Below are 19,545 nucleotides of genomic sequence, written 5' to 3'. Positions count from 1 at the left end.
CACCATAAGCCTAAGCTGCCTGTTAAATCTGGTCATTAGAATTGCCTGTGAAATAAAACAATTTTTCATGGTGTTAATAAAAGATCTCTTCATCTGCTTTGTAGGAAATGTAGGTGCCTCAGTAAACGTCCTTTCATGAGCACTCATAGTAAAGGCGTTTTTGTAAGACAGAACACTTACTTTTCCACTTGATATATGTAAAGTGTTAAAACCAGCGTAAAAAATTTTGTCAAAGGTTTCTTTGGAACAGTTTAAATACAGTACATTAACTAATAGCTTGTTTATACAATAGGGCCATCACATGGAGTAAAAACTAAATTCTGGCTCAATTTTGACTAGGATTAGAAACTTAAAAAAACAACTTTTGCATTATAAAGCATGGTACAAAAAAGTTATTGTTATAAATTTATGTGCGTTAAGTGTACATAACTAAACTAAACTTAGTGGAGCCAAATTTAATTATCATTGATTCAACAGACCCTTGAATCCGAAGAAGTGGATTTAAATGCTGGGCTACATGGAAACTGGACCTTGGAAAATGCTAAGGCTCGTCTGAACCAATATTTCCAAAAAGAAAAGATCCAAGGAGAATATAAGTACACCCAAGTGGGTCCTGATCACAACAGGTTTGCTTGTTTCACTCTTTGCCTTCTTTAGTAAGTTAGGGTTTTGTATAGTCATTCTATTTTTGTACGTGCTATCTGGTTCAGTTTGTGGATTAGCAGCAAATTGAGAAAAGATATGTTACTTTGCCCAAGAAAAATTGTTATTGATTTGTAATGTGCAGTTTACCATGGTTTTCACTTAGGAGTGTGATTTTAGCTGTGTAAGAAGTTATGCAAAAATCTGCTGTTTGTGTTGCTAGACTTTTAGGTTCTCGTATGAATCTGAGAGGCAAAACTCGTAGCCACAAGTAGTGGTTTGTCCATAATTGACTTAAAAATCAGCCAGAGGTAGTGAGTTTATTGTTCACTGTGGTATTAGAGGCAGTTATAATGTTTATTTCTTCAACGCGTCAAGTTAGACACTTAAGTTTAGAGTGTTCAGAGGTAGATGGCATTGCATCTAGATCCAAAGTTCCCATCAGCTTGGAAAGTTGCCAGCTCTTCAGTCCTATTATTGAAGTTTTAAGGGCTTATTGTAAAGTTGAAGGAGAGCCTCAATCTTTGTATGTGAGTTAAATTAGCACACTTTTATTCTGTTAAATTTATAAAACTGAACATAAGGGAGGAGGTTGTTCTAACAGTGACAGTATGTTTCTCAGCCTGCTTGCTGTTCTTCCTGAGAGCATTCCAGGGTGTAGTAATTATTACTCCCAGGAAGGCTCATATGGATTAGACTCTTCTGGGGGCACTATATTTTATTGGAAGGGAGGGAATGTTACAATGGAAATCTGGATGATTTAATTTGCTGTTCTTATATGAAATAAATTATTGAAAATACATCAAAAGTTTTCCCCTTGAAAATCAAAGGGTTCTTTGGTTGCATCTAGCAGCCCTAAAATAATTATAACTAACAAAAAACTTTGACACTGGTCAAAATGATGTTCAGAGCATGGTTCCCCCTGCTTCGCACTGTTTTGTTCAATCCTGAATTCTCAAATACTTAAATTTAACATCTGACTTTTTTAAACCCTCAAAGATCATAAAGGAAAGATTCAAAGATCATAAAGGAAAGATTCATTTGTTGATGATTTTTTTAAAAAATATTTTGTTTTTCTGCACTGATTGGGCTTAGTAGCACTTGGTGACTTTAAGAACAGTTAGATAATTTAAGTATGCCTCAAGCTTATTATAAACTTTTTTTTTAAGTGTCTTATTGGCTTCTGATACAAAGTTGAAGAATTCAGGCTATGATGAGGAAGGCAGAGAAGTTGGGGGAGCTAGGACAGCATTGCTCTTTATATGTCCTTTATTTAAAGGCATAACAGACAGCAACACCAGAGGTCTGTGTTCATACACACATGTGCTGCTGCTTAGGCTGAACTAAGCAATCACATGGGAAACTATTGTAAACTGATTTCTGGTGTTGCTGTTCCCCCTAGGTGGAGGAGAATGAGATTGAGTGCTGACTTTAAGCCTGGCTGAGAAACATACTGGCATCGGTGTCATTAATGAAAGGGTGGATGTTGTTCCCTTGAAAGCCAGTGGCCTTTGACCCCTGAAGCCGCTGTGCCTGAAGGTCAGTTCACATGAGGTATAGGAAGGAATCTAACATTTATTTTTTTTCTAAAGTCTCACCTAACCTTTTATTCACAGCACAAACTCAAGGTTAGAATGTACATGAGTAGTGGAAGGGATCAGAAAGCATAGTTTTCAAAGGGCATTTTTGCCCTTGTTAAAACCTAAATTTATTCCCTAGAATCTGCTAGCAATTTTAGCTATAATTTTCAAAAATATTTTGTTCTCCAGGACCTGATTTAAATAAAGTGTGATATAAGTAAGCTAAATTTTTTGTTATCAAGGGCTGCTTCCAACTGCAGGCAGATATCAGACCCCTTGCCTCAGGAACCACTGACATGTGCACAGTGGTTGTACACCCATGTGTATGTGCGCATACCTGCATATATTTAGCTTATCTTAGCAGATTGAAATCATTAGTGGGTGGCTCATGCAAAGGAATCTTAAAACAATCACAACTATAATTTAAGGAGTTGTAGGCCTATTTTATTTCTCGGCCTCAAGCTGAGTGGAAAATTCCTTTTCACTGAATGTATTCTAGCTATTCAGACTGCAACCTGTGAAATAAGAGTTAAAAGTAAGTAAATATAGAACCAAAAACCCTAACATTTTCTTTTCGTGAACAGTTGGTTCATCAACTTTGATTACAGCTGTCTCGTGCCATGTTGTGCATTATTTGAAGTTTATGTACTTCATTTGTTCTAGGATTGAACAGACATAAGTGTTTACAGTGGTTTTTTGCTTTGATTTGCCTAAGCAGTTGGAAAGCCTGCCTGATTGGGGAGTCCTGGATTTAATAATTTCTAAGAGTGAAATTTCTAACCTTGTTTATATATATTCTTACAGGAGCTTTATTGCAGAAATGACCATTTATATCAAGCAGCTGGGCAGAAGTAAGTGCTTCCCTGATACTCTGAGCCTTGTATAGTGGAGTAGTATTCGCTTTAAAGTCTTGAGCCACATATATGTAAGCTTTATTAATTTGATGGAGTCCATGATATAAGGTAGCATTTAGGGTATTTTAGAATATTAGAAGGCCCACTTTCCCATTTTTGCATGTGAAAAGAAAGATTGTGTTAGTTTACATTTCAAAGGGTAAGAGGTGGTAGGCTACTGAAGAATCTGCCACTGTCAAAGAATTTTTAAATGTTTTTTTATCTTTCTACGTAAAAGATATAATTCCTTTGGGTAAGGCTAGCTAGGTGACATTTAGAAAGGAGTTAATCAGATGACAGGATTGGAGGCCTAAAAGTGAATGTGAGCATTTAAGAGTCACAGAGTCAAGAAGAAAAGGTGAGAAGGTTACCCTGAGGAAGCACTTAAGGAATAGGTTGGGGTTGTTCATAAAGGAAGTAGAAAGGCAAAGATATATTGCCTTTATTCTTAGTAAGTTTAAAGCAAGCAGTGTGTCATGCTTGAAAGTATGGAATAGCCCTGTGTACCTGGTTTTGTTACTAGCGAGTATTGTGACTTTGAATAAATCACACCTACATTGCTGGGACTCAATTTACTTCACTAAAAATTGGGAGAAATGGCTGAAGATTCTTTCCAGCTTGAGAATTCTGCAACTAACTCTGATGACTTAAATTTAATATATCAAAGACTTCTAATAGAATCAAGCCTTTGAATGAATCACGAGGAGATGATGTTGAATTTTTTTATCCTAGACCTTAAATATAAATTACTCTGTGTGAATGGGAGTTTATTTTAAACTTATTGGAACACAGCTACAGACATTTGTTTATGTCAGGGAAGAGCAAACTTCTGTAAAAGTCCGGATAAATATTTTAAGCTTAGTGGGTCACATATATCACACATTATTTCTGTCTTATATTTATGACTCTTTAAAAATTTTACAACATTTTTAGTTCCTGGGCCCATAGGTTTGTCAAACCCTGGTTTAAGTATTGTCAGTGAATGCTTTCACGCTTGAGAGACAGAGCTGAGTAATTGTGACAGAAATGATGTGGCCTGCAAAGCCTAAAATAATTATTTTCTGACCCTTTATAGAATAAGATTGGTGTCTCCTGGTCTAGGCACTTTGGGCCCATTTTCTTTCCTTTGATTTGCTTTTTGATCCTTTACTTTTCAGAAGTGAAACTCTCTTTTTTGCCGTTTTAATGCCAAATGATGTTAATAATAACAACTTTGTTGAAATAGGTTATTTGCTTTGATAATGATTTGTATGTGTCTTAGTGTGTGCCTGTAATCAAGATGGTTGGCTATTTAGTTGATAAGCTGTTAAAGTATGGCTTTTGGTTAACAGTTAGAATGAAAAGGAACTTAGAACTCATAACGTACTCTGTATTTTGTACCTTACCTCCTAGTTGCTTATGTTGAGATGTTTTCTTTACTTAGACGATTTATCCTTCTGTCGTTGGTAATCCTGACCTTAAATTATAGGGATTTTTGCACGCGAACATGGATCAAATAAAAAATTGGCAGCACAGTCCTGTGCGCTGTCACTTGTCAGACAACTCTACCACCTTGGAGTGATTGAAGCTTACTCTGGACTTACAAAGAAGAAAGAAGGAGAGACAGTGAGTCTTTAGACTTAGTAGCCCAAAGAGATATTGTAAGATTCAATTTAGCTTCTGTTTAATATTTGGCTAAAGAAGTTGGATAGTTCTGGGACTCTCGCCTCAAGAAATGGAAATGGCCCTACTAATCATCATTAAGTAATTCTTTCACGAGGGAACTGACTTGTTGGCTTTAGGACTATTGTAGACCTAATGTTGACTGCATACTCTTAACCCTACTGTAGTAGATTTGAGTAGTGTTTGTGTGTATGTTACATGATTTTCATGGCCATCCCTCTTCTGCAGGTGGAGCCTTACAAAGTTAACCTTTCTCAAGATTTGGAGCATCAGCTGCAGAACATCATTCAAGAGCTAAATCTTGAGATCGTGCCCCTAGTAAGCATACAGCTATTTAGTTTACCTTTGTATTGTACTTCTCTAGTCAGACAAACAACTAGTATTGTTTTTTGGTTTTGTTTTGTTTTCTGTTATTTTTAATAGCCTGATGATCCTTCTGTGCCTGTTGTACTCAACCTTGGCAAATTGGCTCATTTTGAGCCATCTCAGCGGCAGAACCAAGTGGGCGTGGTTCCTTGGTCACCTCCACAATCCAACTGGAATCCTTGGACTAGTAGCAACATTGATGAGGGGCCCCTGGCTTACGTGAGTGCAACAGTATTTTTGAGATCAGACTCTCGTGTTTTACTTTTGAATATATTTCATTAGGATATCTAGATAAAAAATGATTCATTTTGAAGCTGAATTATGCTTTTGTGTGATTGTTGCCTTCTCATTTTACAGGCTACTCCAGAACAAATAAGCATGGACCTCAAGAGTGAATTAATGTATCAGCTGGAACAGGATCATGATTTGCAAGCAGTAAGTCTGTGAAGTATTTAGACATAAGGTGCTCGCAGTCTCAGAACTTTCTAGGTATGGGCAGAAGGACAGCGAATAATATGTTTTTGCCCTTTCTAGTAAGGTAGATCAAAGATACTAACCTAACTGCTAATCCTAGTTACCTCTGAGGGTAGTTGTGAGTTAAGGGCCTGTGATTCTTAAAGTGGAAGATGTGGGATAATAACTTTTTTTTTTTGGTAGTGTTTTGGTATTTTCTGAATGAAACAACTTAAAATGTTACAAGAAAGGGAATGTATATGTAATGTCTAGGGAGAAAAGGAGGAAAATAAGGGTGTGGATAAGGCCAAAAGATAGATTCTTCAGAAATTTAATGGAAAGAGACCGTTTAACTAGAGGTATAAATATATACATTCTTTTATGAAAAAGTATATTTTGAATATGCAGCCAGTGGAAAGGAATAATTTTTTATAGAGATGGCATATTTTTTTTAGAATTAAGATAGTTGTTTCTAATATGTATATTGGTAGAAATTTGAGGTGTAACTTTTCTAATACAGATCTTACAGGAGAGAGAGTTACTGCCTGTGAAGAAATTTGAAAGTGAAATCCTGGAAGAAATTAGTCAAAATCCAGTTGTTATTATCCGAGGCGCTACTGGATGTGGTAAAACCACACAAGTTCCCCAGTTTATTCTAGATGACTTTATCCAGAATGACCGAGCAGCAGAGTGTAATATTGTAGTAACTCAGGTAAGTAGCAAGCCAGCTTACGAGGTGTGTGCCTGGTGTGGATAGGGTTTGAGAGGTGGAAACACCTAGAAGCCTGACCATTCCTAATTCTTTGATCAACTCCCCTTTGTAGTGACATAAAATTCTGAAAGTGGTAGAGTGTTAGGCCCTTTTAAATTAAAAAAAGAAAAAGAAAGGCGTGAAAGGAATTTAAGTCTGTGTTAATCTCCAGTATAACTCACGGATAAGCTAAACTGAACCATGTGAAGGATTCTTTTTGTCTGGGCTAGAGGGAGTCTTTGGGCCTAGAATTGAACAAAACAGAGTACTTTCTCCTTAAGTTTACATCCAAACCTTGGTTCTCTTTATCTTATCACCTTAATGTTCAATAAAAACCAGTCAGAGCAAGAGTAGACAAGATAGGAAAAGATAGAAAAACAGATAAATGGTTGGCTTTAGCTGAATGCTTACTATACACCAGCTTCTGTTTATTTGTTTGTTTTAACATCTTTATTGGAGTATAATTGCTTTACAATGGTGTGTTAGTTTCTGCTTTATAACAAAGTGAATCAGTTATACATATACATATGTTCCCATATCTCTTCCCTCTTGCATCTCCCTTCCTTCCACCCTCCCTATCCCACCCTCCCACCCCTCCAGGCGGTCACAAACCACCGAGCTGCTTGCTCTCCCTGTGCTATACGGCTACTTCCCACTTGCTATCTGTTTTACGTTTGGTAGTGTATATATGTCCATGCCACTCTCTCACTTTGTCACAGCTTACCCTTCCCCCCTCCCCATATCCTCAAGTCCATGCTCTAGTAGGTCTGTGTCTTTATTCCCGTCTTACCCCTAGGATCTTCATGACCTTTTTTTTTTTTCTTAGATTCCATATATATGTGTTAGCATACGGTATTTGTTTTTCTCTTTCTGACTTATTTCACTCTGTATGACAGACTCTAGGTCCATCCACCTCACTACAAATAACAATTTCGTGTCTTTTTATGGCTGAGTAATATTCCATTGTATATATGTGCCACATCTTCTTTATCCATTCATCTGTTGATGGACACTTAGGTTGCTTCCATGTCCTGGCTATTGTAAATAGAGCTGCAGTGAACATTGTGGTACATGACTTTTTGAATTATGGTTTTCTCAGCGTGTATGCCCAGTAGTGGGATTGCTGGGTCGTATGGTAGTTCTATCCAGCTTCTGTTTTAAACAGTTGATATTTTTTTAACTCATTTAAAGTTTATGATGCTAAGATGTAAGTACTATATTATTTAATATTTCTCTTTTAGTAACTTAAGGCACAAAGAGATTTAAAATTGTCCAAGGTTAACACAGGAAGTTGTTGAAACTAGGATTCATAACCAAACAGTTGGCCTTCAGTATTCCCCCTTTTGACTGCTACATTCTGTTGTTACCTTGCTAGCAGTAAGCAGTGCCTGCAAGTTTGTTGCAGTGCTTAGGGAAGAGCAGTCTTCTTCGGTTAAAGCAGTTCCTGTCAGCTCTAACCCTGTACTTCTGGCACTTGAAAGGAGAGCATTGCAAGTAGCCAGATACTACCTCTCAGGCTGGCTCAGACCTTGACTTAGGGATTCTTAACCTGGGAAACTTAATTGATACTCAGGGGAGAGTCATGAATCTTGAAATAGCAAAAGATGTTTTTACACGTGCATTTATGTGGACATGTACAAACCATATTTTTTTAACATGTCTGAAATGAAGTATGTCTTAAAATTGGCCTCTATATTTTATAGGAGAGTTGGGTTTGGCGGGGCCTTTAAAAGATGACTGAAGGAATGCATTTAAAATGGATGATATTATAAGCTTGAAAAAAATGATAGGTCTCCATTTTTCTGGGATAGGACCCTTAGCTTTCTTCTTCTCAAAATGTTCTTTGATTGCCCTTCTCACTCCCAAAACTGGTTATGATTTCTTTGCCTCACAGCCGAAGTTCCAACCTCAAGTACATCAATAAAATATACTTGCTCTTAATGCTTATCTGATTTTTCAGGAGGTGTATTGTTCAGGAGGGCGCCATTTTACAGAAGAACTTTGAGCTCTGCTCTGCCCTCCTTCCTTACTACCACTCTCCATTTTTAAATTCAAAACAATTCAGCCATATACACAGAAATGCTGAATTCACCAAATGAGCTGAACACCTATGGTCTCACTCAGAAGTTGTTTGCATGTCATGAGTATGAAAAAAACTAACTCCCGCCCAAGTGAGAAGTGATTTTTTTTCGCCTGCTGTCTGACTTATCAAATCCAAATTGTTCCAGACAAAAATGGCTTCTGTTTGTTCCAGACAAAAATAGTTTTTGTACTGTGGTCTTCAACTTTGTATAATTTGCTTACTAACTTGTGTCCCTTCCCAAATAATTTGGACATTTCTGGTGGTTTCATCTGTAAAATGAACAGATTTCTATATGTAGGCTGTAACAAACGTACTTCTTTTGCGTATAAAACAGCTTTCACTTACCCACTAGTTCTTTATTTATATTGCTTCATAAAGTGATAGATTTATGAAATTGAAAGATACTTCACAGAATTATTCCATCTTTCTACTCAGGATGGAATGTTTATAATAGATGGTCACCTTACTTCTGCTTGAAAATTTCCAGTTGTGTGGAGATGTAGCCTGTGTCTTCTGATTTTGGACAAATGACTGACCTGTCACATGAAATCGACATTCTGTGGCTTCCATGTTTTTGTCCTAGTGCTTGTCCCCAAATCAGTCTCTGATTTCTCATACCTCTAGTAAGTCTTCAAAAGTTTGTATAGTGTCCTAGTATATCTCCTTTGTTTTATAAACAACTATAGTTCAGCCATGAAGATAGAGTCTAAGGTTGTTAAGCACATTGGAAGCATCAGCATCCTACCTGAGAAGGTAGGCCTGAACATACTGATTGGTCATTGTAGAATACAGTTCTTAATAATTGTGGTATTATATAGTACTTCTGTTAAGGCAGTCTGAGACAGCATTAATAATTTTTGTAGTAATATCACTGTTGTATCATCTTTTGATTTATTTATTCATTCATTCGTTCATTTATGGCTGCATTGGGTCTTCGTTGCTGCCTGTGTGGGTTTTCTCTAGTTGCGGCGAGCGGGGCTACTCTTCATTGCAGTGTGCGGGCTTCTTATTGTGGTGTCTTTTCTTGTTGCGGAGCGTGGGCTCTAGGTGCGCGGGCTTCAGTAGTTGTGGCACACGGAGTCAGTCGTTGTGGCATGCGGGCTCTAGAGTACAGGCTCGGTAGTTGTGGCGCACAGCCTTAGTTGCTCCACAGCATGTGGGATCTTCCTGGACCAGAGCTCGAACCCGTGTCCCCTGCATTGGCAGGCAGATTCTTAACCACTGCACCACCAGGGAAGCCCTCATTTTTCCTTTTTCCTCCACTTGCAGTCATGTATAGGAAACCACATGAAGTCATTACCTAAGTTTTTTATGTGCTTGGTTAAATGTGTTATTTCAAGTCATAGAGCACAAGTTGAGAGATATTATGAACTAGAATAAAATAGAATGAGTAGCTCAAACCTTAACTCGTAACCTTACCACCAGCTTTAGTGTAAATTCTATACCAAACTCACTGTATCCTTTTTGTGCCTTCAGGCTATTCATACTCCAGCCACTTAAAACTTAGGGTGTGAGTGTGCAACAATTGAAAATAGGAAATAGTTATTTTCTGACCTTAAAGATGTTGAGAGAGGTGAATTAAAATTGCTAGGATGTTGGGCTTCCCTGGTGGCACAGTGGTTGAGAGTCCGCCTGCCGATGCAGGAGACATGGGTTCGTGCCCCGGTCTGGGAGAATCCCACATGCCGTGGAGCGGCTGGGCCCGTGAGCCATGTCCGCTGAGCCTGCGCGTCCGGAGCCTGTGCTCCGCAACGGGAGAGGCTATAACAGTGAGAGGCCCGCGCACCGCAAAAGAAAAAAAAAAATTGCTAGGATGCAAATCAAGTATGTTAAATTAACATCTGTGGATATTTTGGCAGTCCTGCACGTACCCCAAGGTACCATCATTTCAGCTGTCTGTCATGTAAAATAAACTCAGAACTTAGAAAATAGAGAAAGTGGAGTCTGGTATGTTTTGTGATATCTGATGTCTTAGAAATCTTGTATTTTATTGCAGCCTAGTTCTATTATCATGTATTTAAATACCCAGATGAGAAATAGAGGTACAAAGTTCTGAAAGCAGTACTCTTTCAGTTACAGATTGCTAAGAAGAGAAATTACAGTTCTGGATAAATGTCAAGAGGGGTATAAAGGATGCAGATTTTGAATACTGCAAAAGAACACTTTGAGACAGGTCTTTAGCTGCTTGTGGTATGGAAAGTTTTACCGGTAATATTAGCTGTTTTAATTAATTAAAGTGAACATAGAATTGTGAAGAAGAGGTAATCACTTAGAACTAACTACTGCTATGGCTGGTCTCCAGGCAAGAGTAATAAGATTGTACAGAGCAAATGAGAGCAGATAAATACGCAGTGAAAATGTAAAAAAAAGCTCATATGCTGGAGGATAATTTGAAGTATTCTGTTGGAATGACTTAACATTATCCCTTGCTTTCATCACCACTACTTTTTACTAGTCTCACTTAAATGGGTTATTCTATTATTTAATCCAAATACAACATAAAATTATAACAAGAGGCAGAATAATTGGGAAAAGGCTTTTAGTTGGGAGTAAAGAAAATTTGTATTACATCTGAAGTCATGTATATGAATTTAGGCAAAATACCTTTACCTGTGAACTTGTGTTTTTATCTATTAGAATGGAAAAAAAAATCTCACTGTTATTCTGAAGCACAAATAAAATAGTACATGCAGTCATGGTTTTTACTATTGTTACACAGATGTTAATTATGATTGTTCTGGGGGGTCTCTGTAGTCTTGAATCTTTATATTTATTTATAGAATATAGAATATTTCTATATACTATAGAATATTTAAGAGAGGATAAGTTAAACCATATGTGGAAAGGTAGTTCTGCGGGTTTAGAAAGAAGGTGAACCTTGCTTTGTATTTATTCATTGTAGGACAGTATGTAAAACAGTTATTGAATATCCAAGGGAAAAGAGAGAAATTATTCAGGGGATAAATAGAGCAACCTATTTATAGGTTATCAGGTAGCATGCAGTCTGAGAAGTGTTTAAACATTAATAGTCTTTTACATTAAGCATTGTTCTCCCACACAAAATGCCTATCCTGTGGATATTTATAATGAGCTAAGAATTATACTGAGAATAAGATTTTATTTTTAGTTGCTTTTTTCTGACTCTAAAAGTATTATATACCCATTGGGAAAAAAATTAGAAAATAAAGTAAATTTTAAAAGAAACCAAAGCCCATGCAGAATCCCACCATCCAGAAGTAATCATTTTTACTTTTGGCCTTTATCCTTTCAGACTTCATGTACATATACTGTATGTACACCATCCTAACTTGTCCCCTTTATGTAACAGCACACCTGCTATTAAAGCAACAGAATAATTTTCTAATGACTTCATAATTTTCCATTTTATGCATAAACGTTTATTTTATTCTTAAATGATGGAGATACTTTAAGATTGTTTCTAATATTTTGATATTTATGTATGCTGGGATGAATATACTTGTACATACATTTTATACTCTCATTGGATTATTTCATTGGAATAAATTCCTAGACTTGGAATTGTTGGGTCAAAGGGTATGCATATTTTAAGTTTTATGCATTTTGCCATACTCCCCTCAGGAAGAATCATACTGATTTCCAGTTGGATTAGTTATGAATAAAAGAAGCACTTCTCTTTTTAATATGTATTTTAAATGTTTATTTTGAAGTTAGGGCTGTTGAAATTGGAAGGCGACAAGTTAGAGAAGCATACAAAACATGGAAAGGAGATTGTAGGGTCATTTGTTTCTTTGCTGTTTGAATAGTCATCTTGATATTGATGTTTTCTACTTTTACTCAAGGAAATTTGGCCAGTAGGGCTTCTGAAGATGGTTGTTTTAGCACTTCTTATGTTAATTTGTAACAGCCTCTGTCGTGGATGTCTTGGGAGGTGAGGACTGTACCCATATTCACTTTAAAAGGCTGGAAACTACAAAGGTGATTGACCTGAAAGTAGCCTCAAGCTGGTAAAAGCAATCCTTGAGTATCCAGTAGCATAGAAATATACCTCAGAAGAGTCCAATATCCTAATTGAGTTGAACTTTTTCTAGAAGCCAGCTATTTAGTAGAAATGTTGAAAACTATAGGAAAGACAAAAGGAGAGAAAAGCGATAATAGTGTTGAGCATTTACCTATTCTTTGTAGAATGCAAAGAACTTCTTGAAAATGCCCCAAAAACTTTGTATTTTATACCTTCAGTGGAATATCATCTTCACATTCCCTGACATAAGTATATAGCAGAATGCTTCTCTTTATGGACAGATGCATAACTCAGTCCTTCATGTAACACTTTTATTCAGAGTTAGTGAGGTGCAGAGAACTGGTTGGCAATGGTCATTAAAAGCTAGCATTGTTCAGCAAAACAAGGCACATAAACCAGAAAGAATATAAGCTCAGGAAAATGTACGGTATGTTCGAGATGGCATCTTTTAATCCTTTACCTTGCTGAACAGGATAAATATGAACTAGGTGATTGTACACTTCACCTGTATGTGTTACTAGCCACATACCATAAGGGACTCTTGTGTTAGGGGATATAGAAATTAATATATCGTGTTTTATATTAATTCAAAGGATGTTGAGGGCTTCCCTGGTGGCGCAGTGGTTGAGAGTCCACCTGCCGATGCAGGGGACACGGGTTCGTGCCCCGGTCCGGGAAGATCCCACATGCCGCGGAGCGGCTGGGCCCACGAGCCATGGCCGCTGAGCCTGCGCGTCCGGAGCCTGTGTTCCACAGCGGGAGAGGCCACAACAGTGAGAGGCCCGCGTACCGCAAAAAAAAAAAAAAAAAAAAGGATGTTGATAGCTCTAGTGAAGCTACTGGTTTTTTGGTTTGGGGGTTTTTTTGGTTTGGTTGGTTTTTGTTTTTTAAGATTGTATTAGCCTCTGATTTCCTAAATGGTCATGTCATATAGCCTGGGGTATAATCACGTAGGTACTTAACTAAATATGGAACTCGGAAAAAACTTTCTCAGTCTAGGAACTAAAATACAGTCTATCATCAGGAACTTTTTGACAAAGTCAAATACAAGGCAACCTGGAAGCATTTAGTCTAAATCTGCATGTACCTCCATAGCTATACATTCAGGATATCATAATAGCCATGGTATCCACCAAGTAAATGCTGTTTTGTGTATTTAGAAGACAGGGGACACTTTGGAAGTTTTCATAAAAGTTAAGGTCCAGCACTTAAAATTTTAACCCATAATTGTCCTTAGGGTTCAGCATATTTATTGCTAACAGCATGTATATTGCTGGAAAAGGTAATATACTCAGTTTTCCCAGCTACATAAGCTCATGAAAACGAGGAGTGATTTCATTGAGGTGTTTTTTTTTATCTCTAGCACCTTTTGTGGCACGTGATATCAATACGGATAAGCTGTGACTGCTTTATGAGTTAATAAGTGAATGAATCGTAGATATGGCAAAGGAGGTTGTTCACCTTCCTAATAACCCGTACATCTCAGTTAAATAGTTCTTTAAACACAGTGCAGTGTGCCTGCACTGTGGTAGGAAGTTATAAGAACAAGCTCTCCACGTGTGATCTGTCTGCTTCCCTACTGGAAAATCACTTTGATACCATTTAAGAGTTAGGGCCAATGGTGAAGAAATTTTATTTTCTATAAAACCTTGGAATCACTTTATATACAAAATGAAAAACAGCATTTTTAACTGTCTACAATAGAATTAAGTGGTATTTTTGTTTTTTTTAATAAACTTTGGAGCTTCCTAAATGTTATCACTACTATTATTGTTTCTGTTGATTACTGAGCTGGCAGTGGGTCAGATTTACGACAGTGATTTAATAACCCTAATAAGTGTAACTAATTTTGTATCTTTTAAATCACTTTTTTTTTTGTCTTGTCTCAGCCCAGGAGAATCAGTGCAGTTTCTGTGGCAGAGCGAGTTGCATATGAGAGAGGAGAAGAGCCTGGAAAAAGTTGTGGCTATAGTGTTCGATTTGAGTCTATACTTCCCCGCCCTCATGCCAGTATAATGTTTTGTACTGTGGGTCAGTAATCTGTTTTATTTTGGCCTTTCACTTGGGGTTTACATTGTGTTTGTGAAGAAAACTTGATAATAGCACAGAATGACTGGAAATAATAAATCAAGAACCCAGTTTCAGAATTCTTGTTTAAATAGAACTTTTGGCAATTTCTTTCTTCATGGAGGGTGTTATGTACCTGCTGGCTGTTGTAGTGCAGAGCAAATGAAATCAGCTTACGTTGCTGGAACTGTTAAATATGTTTTCATTAGACAAATGTGTTACAGACTGCATGATCACTTCTTTAATAATTTAAATATACCAATGATTATTTATTTCCTAAAACGCTGGAGTTATAGTAGTTGAAGCATAGTTGATTGTCTAGAAATTGGTTTCTTTGCACTTTTCCTTACCTCCCTACTTTAAACATAGAAACTCATCTCCAGTGTTTACTCTGATTTTCTTTTCAAGGTGTACTCCTGAGAAAATTAGAAGCAGGCATTCGAGGAATCAGTCATGTAATTGTAGATGAAATACATGAAAGAGACATAAATGTAAGTAACTTGAGAGTGATGGTAAGGTACCAGCGCTAAAATTCTGAATAAAGAGAAATGAAGTAGAATGTCTTTATTTTATTTCCATTTTCCCATAGCTTACAACTTCTATCAAAATTATGAACTTCAGTCACTAAGATATTGGACACCTTTTTTAGCAAAGCCATTAAACCCTTTTTTTCCCTTTGTTAAAAGCACAGAGTTCTAAAAGTAAAGACCTCTTCTTATTGTAAAGTAAGTATTATTGCAGTGATCATTAAGTTAGCATAATTCAGCAACTGAACTAATGATTTATCACTGAATAGCTGATGGAATTTTAATAATCAGTTTTTCTTTGAATTGAAAATTTTTCTGTGATAAACTTTACATTGTTTTCCCCCTGCCGCCTGGCTTGTGGCATCTTAGTTCCCTGACCAGGGATCAAACCCGGGCCCGTGGCAGTGAAAGTGCCAAGTCCAAACCACTGTACAGCCAGGGAATTTCCACATTTTTAAATTTAATATAGTTAATGGTGTGTTTTCGGATGTTTGCAGCTTTAGTCTTTTCCAACATTAATGATAATCATGCCAGAAATAAGAAAAAACTAGAATTTTTTTCACACCCTATCCTCTTTTGGTCCTTGGCAAAACTTGTATAGAATTAACTTATTATACAATTGTATAATTCAGAGATTGATACCATAAATCAGTGACTTGTTTTTATGGCACTGTTTTACATATCCACACAAAGGTATTAGTGGGTGGACAGTATGTCATTCAAACTGTTTCCAAGCTACTGTTACTTAAAACGTTCATTGGAGCTCATCCTCTTTAGAAAATAATTCCATAGCCATTGTTGTTCATCATACTTAGTTTTAGCAAAATTTTGATCTTTATGGTTGAGCTAAAGCAAGTAAGAAAGTTTGCATGGTCTTTCAGGTGACCTTTTTAAATCAAATCTGTTCCGTAGGATAAAATTTTTGCTGCTTTTGTCATTCAGAATCTTTTGAAAACTAATGTTTCCCCCCCCCCAATTAACTTAATCATAATAAATGTTTCAGTATTTTCTTTACTAGCTTGGTAACATACCAATGTTCTTAGAGTTTAAATTATTCCAGGTCACACTAGAAACATCATGGATCATCATTACTATTTTCCCCCAAAATAAGTGGCTTTGGTCAACTTTTTTTGAAAGATTGTTTATATTAATGTATTATTCGCAGTAAAAATGGAAAAACACCTTTGCAGAAACATATGTTCTTTTTCAGATGAACCTTATCTAAACATCACTTTACGGGGAAAACCCAAGAGAACTTAAAAGACCAATTATTAGAAATAATAGGGGACTTCCCTGGCGGTCCAGTGGTTGGGACTCTGCACTTCCACTGCAGGGGGCACGGGTTCAATCCCTGGTCGGGGAATAAGGATCCCACATGCCACACGGCCAAAAAAAAGAGAAACACTTAGCAATATGGCTGGGAAAAAAAGTTAATATACAAAAGTCTGTTGCATTGTGTACATTACAAACAGCTAGAAAACAACTAAAGATACCACTGCGCTAGTCAGAATGTCAAACACCTAAGACTAAGTCCAACAAAAAGATATGCAGAACCTATACAGGAAAAATAAAACTTCATTACAAGACATTAGAAAAGGCCAGATTGTGTTCACGACCAATATAATATAGATGTCAGTTTGCCTGAAGTTGATCCACATCTGAATGCAATTCTAATCCATTCCCAGTAGATTTTGTTAATAGGCTGATTATAAATACCTATAGGGAAGATTTATGGCCAAAAATAACAAGGACTCCTGTAGAAGAGCAGAATGAAGGGTCTTTGCTTTACAGATCTCAGGACTTAATTTGAACCTATAATAATTAGACAGTATAGTAGATGAGATGACAGTTTGACCAACAACAATACAGAGTGTAGAAACAGATTGTGTGTTGCATGCAGCTTCGGTATAATAGAGTGAGTGATAGATGGCATGTCAGATCAGTGGAAAGGGAATGGACTGTTCAGTAAATGGAGCTGGAAACAGTTGGTCATCCATAAGGAAATACTTGAACTTGGATCCTTACCTTATAACCAGATACAGAAATCAGCTCCAGATAAGGACTTAAATGCCAAAGCAGTTTTAAAGCTCAAGTAGACATCTAGACAGCACTATCCAGTAGAAATATAATGTGGCCTACACATGCAGTTTTTAATTTTCTAGCATCATATTTTAAACAGGTTAAATTAACTCAGTATATCTAAAATATTTTCATCATGTAGTCAATATAAAAAATATATTGACTTTTTTTTGCGGGTTTTTTTCATATTAAGTCTTCAAAATCTGTCTGTGTACTTTACACTTAGAACACATCTCAGTTTAGACCAGGCACATTTTATGTGCTCAGTAGCCACAACTGTATTGGGCAACATAGTTCTATACCTTCTGGAAGAATTTCTTAGAACATGAAATGCATTAACCATGAAACAAAAGACTGAGGTATTCATCTATATTAAGATTAAGATTGTGTATTCATTCAAAAGATACTTTAAGGAAAACCACAAGCTAGAAGATTCCAATATAGCCAACAAAGGATTAGTATAGAAAATATAAACACCTCCTACAAATCAGTAAGCAAAGTACAGATGACACAGTAGAAAAACAAGGAAATAGGCATTTTACAAAGAGGAATGATATTTGGCTAGTACATATGATGGGGTGTTCAGTCTCATTGGCGAATAGGAAAGTGCACACCAAGACCATAATAAGGTACATCTACTTTATATCCATTTGGTTAATAAAATTTTAAGTGATGATGCCAAGTATTGGAGAATATAAATAGCAGCAGCATCTCTTATCCATTGCTCATAGTGGTTTATGAACTGGTGGAATGCCTTAGGAAAACAGTTGAGCATTGTCTGCAAAAGTTCAACATTTACACATCCTATGAGTGCAGTTCCATACCTACACTTACCCACAGAAACTTGGCGTATGTACCGTAGGAGACATGAACTAGGATGTTCAGAGTAGCAAATGTTTGTAAGAGTAAAATCCCGGAAACAACCCACATACTTGCAGTAGTTAGCACCAGAAATCTACTGGTGAATTAATGGGTACATACACACATTGGGATATTTAAATAGTCATCAGAAAGAATAACTGGTGATTCACACGTGGGTGAGTCTTAGCAGTGCTATAGGATGTGAAAAAGGAAATCCCCAAAGATTACATAAAATATCATACCTTCTCATAAAGTTAAGAATAGGTAAATCAGGGCTTCCCTGGTGGCGCAGTGGTTGGGGGTCTGCCTGCCGATGCAGGGGACGCGGGTTTGTGCCCCGGTCCGGGAAGATGCCGCGGAGCCTGCGCATCCGGAGCCTGTGCTCCGCAACGGGAGAGGCCACAACAGTGAGAGAGAGGCCTGCGTACTGCAAAAAAAAAAAAAAGAATAGAATAGGTAAATCTTAAAATATATGTATGCATGCATATATATGTGTGTATGTCTAGTTAGATATGCATATAGATCAGAGAAAAGGTATATGAAAAGGACTAAAAAGATTCAGGATGGTGGATTTCTCTATTTGGGGAGACAGAGTGATGGATTTGAAGACCCCATAGCTGGAGAAAGGTTTTATCAGAGTTCTAGCTTTCATGTTGTTGTTTGGTGGGTTGATGGAAACTTTACATTATTAAATAATAAATGTCTTGACCATTTTGTTTGAATGGACTAAATATAGCCTTTTCAGCACTTGTAAGATTCACTTTACAGGTGATTGGAAAACTGATTTTTGGCTCATCATGGCTTTCCCCTTTTCTTTAGTAGTTTGTGCAACTGAAAATATAAATTTCATTGAAAATTTCCTCTCGTTAATGTTTTTTTTTTCTCTTCCCTTCCCTTCCCCTACCCTAGTAGCGCTCATTTCTAATTCCCACGAGTACGCTACAACGTTCTTAAAAATACTGTTACCGTATCCCACTGTAATCCTTCATCTTACTTCTACAAGCCGCCCAAGAAACTGAATTTCACTGATGTCTTGTGGCTTATTAACACAAGAAATCTTTTAGCTGTACCTTGTGAGCAAGAACTTTTCAATGCATTTATTTTTCCATTTGTGTTTGTGTTTTAATAGACTGACTTCCTTTTGGTAGTGTTGCGTGATGTCGTTCAGGCATATCCTGAAGTTCGCATTGTTCTCATGTCTGCTACTATTGATACGAGCATGTTCTGTGAATATTTCTTCAGTTGCCCAATCATTGAAGTTTATGGGAGGACTTACCCAGTTCAAGGTAAATATTGTGGGGGTGGGATGGGAGGGTGAACATTTTTTGTAGTGTGTGGATTTTCTTAATCCTAGAGATTGGAGTAATAGTTTAAAGGATATTTAAAATAAAATCCAAATCAGGGTATCAGATGCATCATAGCATTCTTGGGGTTTTAGTCAAGCAGTAGTGAGTTTCATTTACAACTTGAGGAGTTTGCGTATCCAGTGAATTTCCTGTCCTTACAGCTAAAGTTAACTTGTAAGATTTTATATCAAGTGTAAATTAATATGCCTATAGATGTTCATGGGAAATAACTGTT

At 36.9% G+C, this 19,545-nt stretch overlaps 1 protein-coding gene across 3 annotated transcripts in view; it reads left to right on the top strand.

Moving 5' to 3' along the window:
- DHX9 (DExH-box helicase 9) overlaps positions 1 to 19,545 on the top strand; it is a 54,547-nt gene that overhangs the window by 19,905 nt on the left and 15,097 nt on the right. For 2 of the 3 annotated variants that reach the window (XM_022593307.3, XM_089910260.1), the window contains 10 exons: positions 478 to 626; positions 3,027 to 3,073; positions 4,584 to 4,720; positions 5,006 to 5,095; positions 5,201 to 5,362; positions 5,501 to 5,578; positions 6,117 to 6,308; positions 14,320 to 14,461; positions 14,906 to 14,988; positions 19,094 to 19,250. In XM_022593307.3, the coding sequence (XP_022449015.1) occupies positions 478 to 626; positions 3,027 to 3,073; positions 4,584 to 4,720; positions 5,006 to 5,095; positions 5,201 to 5,362; positions 5,501 to 5,578; positions 6,117 to 6,308; positions 14,320 to 14,461; positions 14,906 to 14,988; positions 19,094 to 19,250 (1,237 nt within the window). Of the gene's footprint in view, positions 1 to 477; positions 627 to 2,070; positions 2,182 to 3,026; positions 3,074 to 4,583; positions 4,721 to 5,005; positions 5,096 to 5,200; positions 5,363 to 5,500; positions 5,579 to 6,116; positions 6,309 to 14,319; positions 14,462 to 14,905; positions 14,989 to 19,093; positions 19,251 to 19,545 lie in introns of those variants that run through there. The other variant, XM_089910263.1, reaches the window with a different exon arrangement.

Source organism: Delphinapterus leucas, chromosome 1 (assembly GCF_059928025.1).
Source record: "Delphinapterus leucas isolate spDelLeu-1000000601 "Yukka" chromosome 1, BTC_Dleu_Yukka2, whole genome shotgun sequence".
NCBI classification, from domain to species: domain Eukaryota; kingdom Metazoa; phylum Chordata; class Mammalia; order Artiodactyla; family Monodontidae; genus Delphinapterus; species Delphinapterus leucas.
This window is presented reverse-complemented; position numbering and strand designations above follow the sequence as displayed.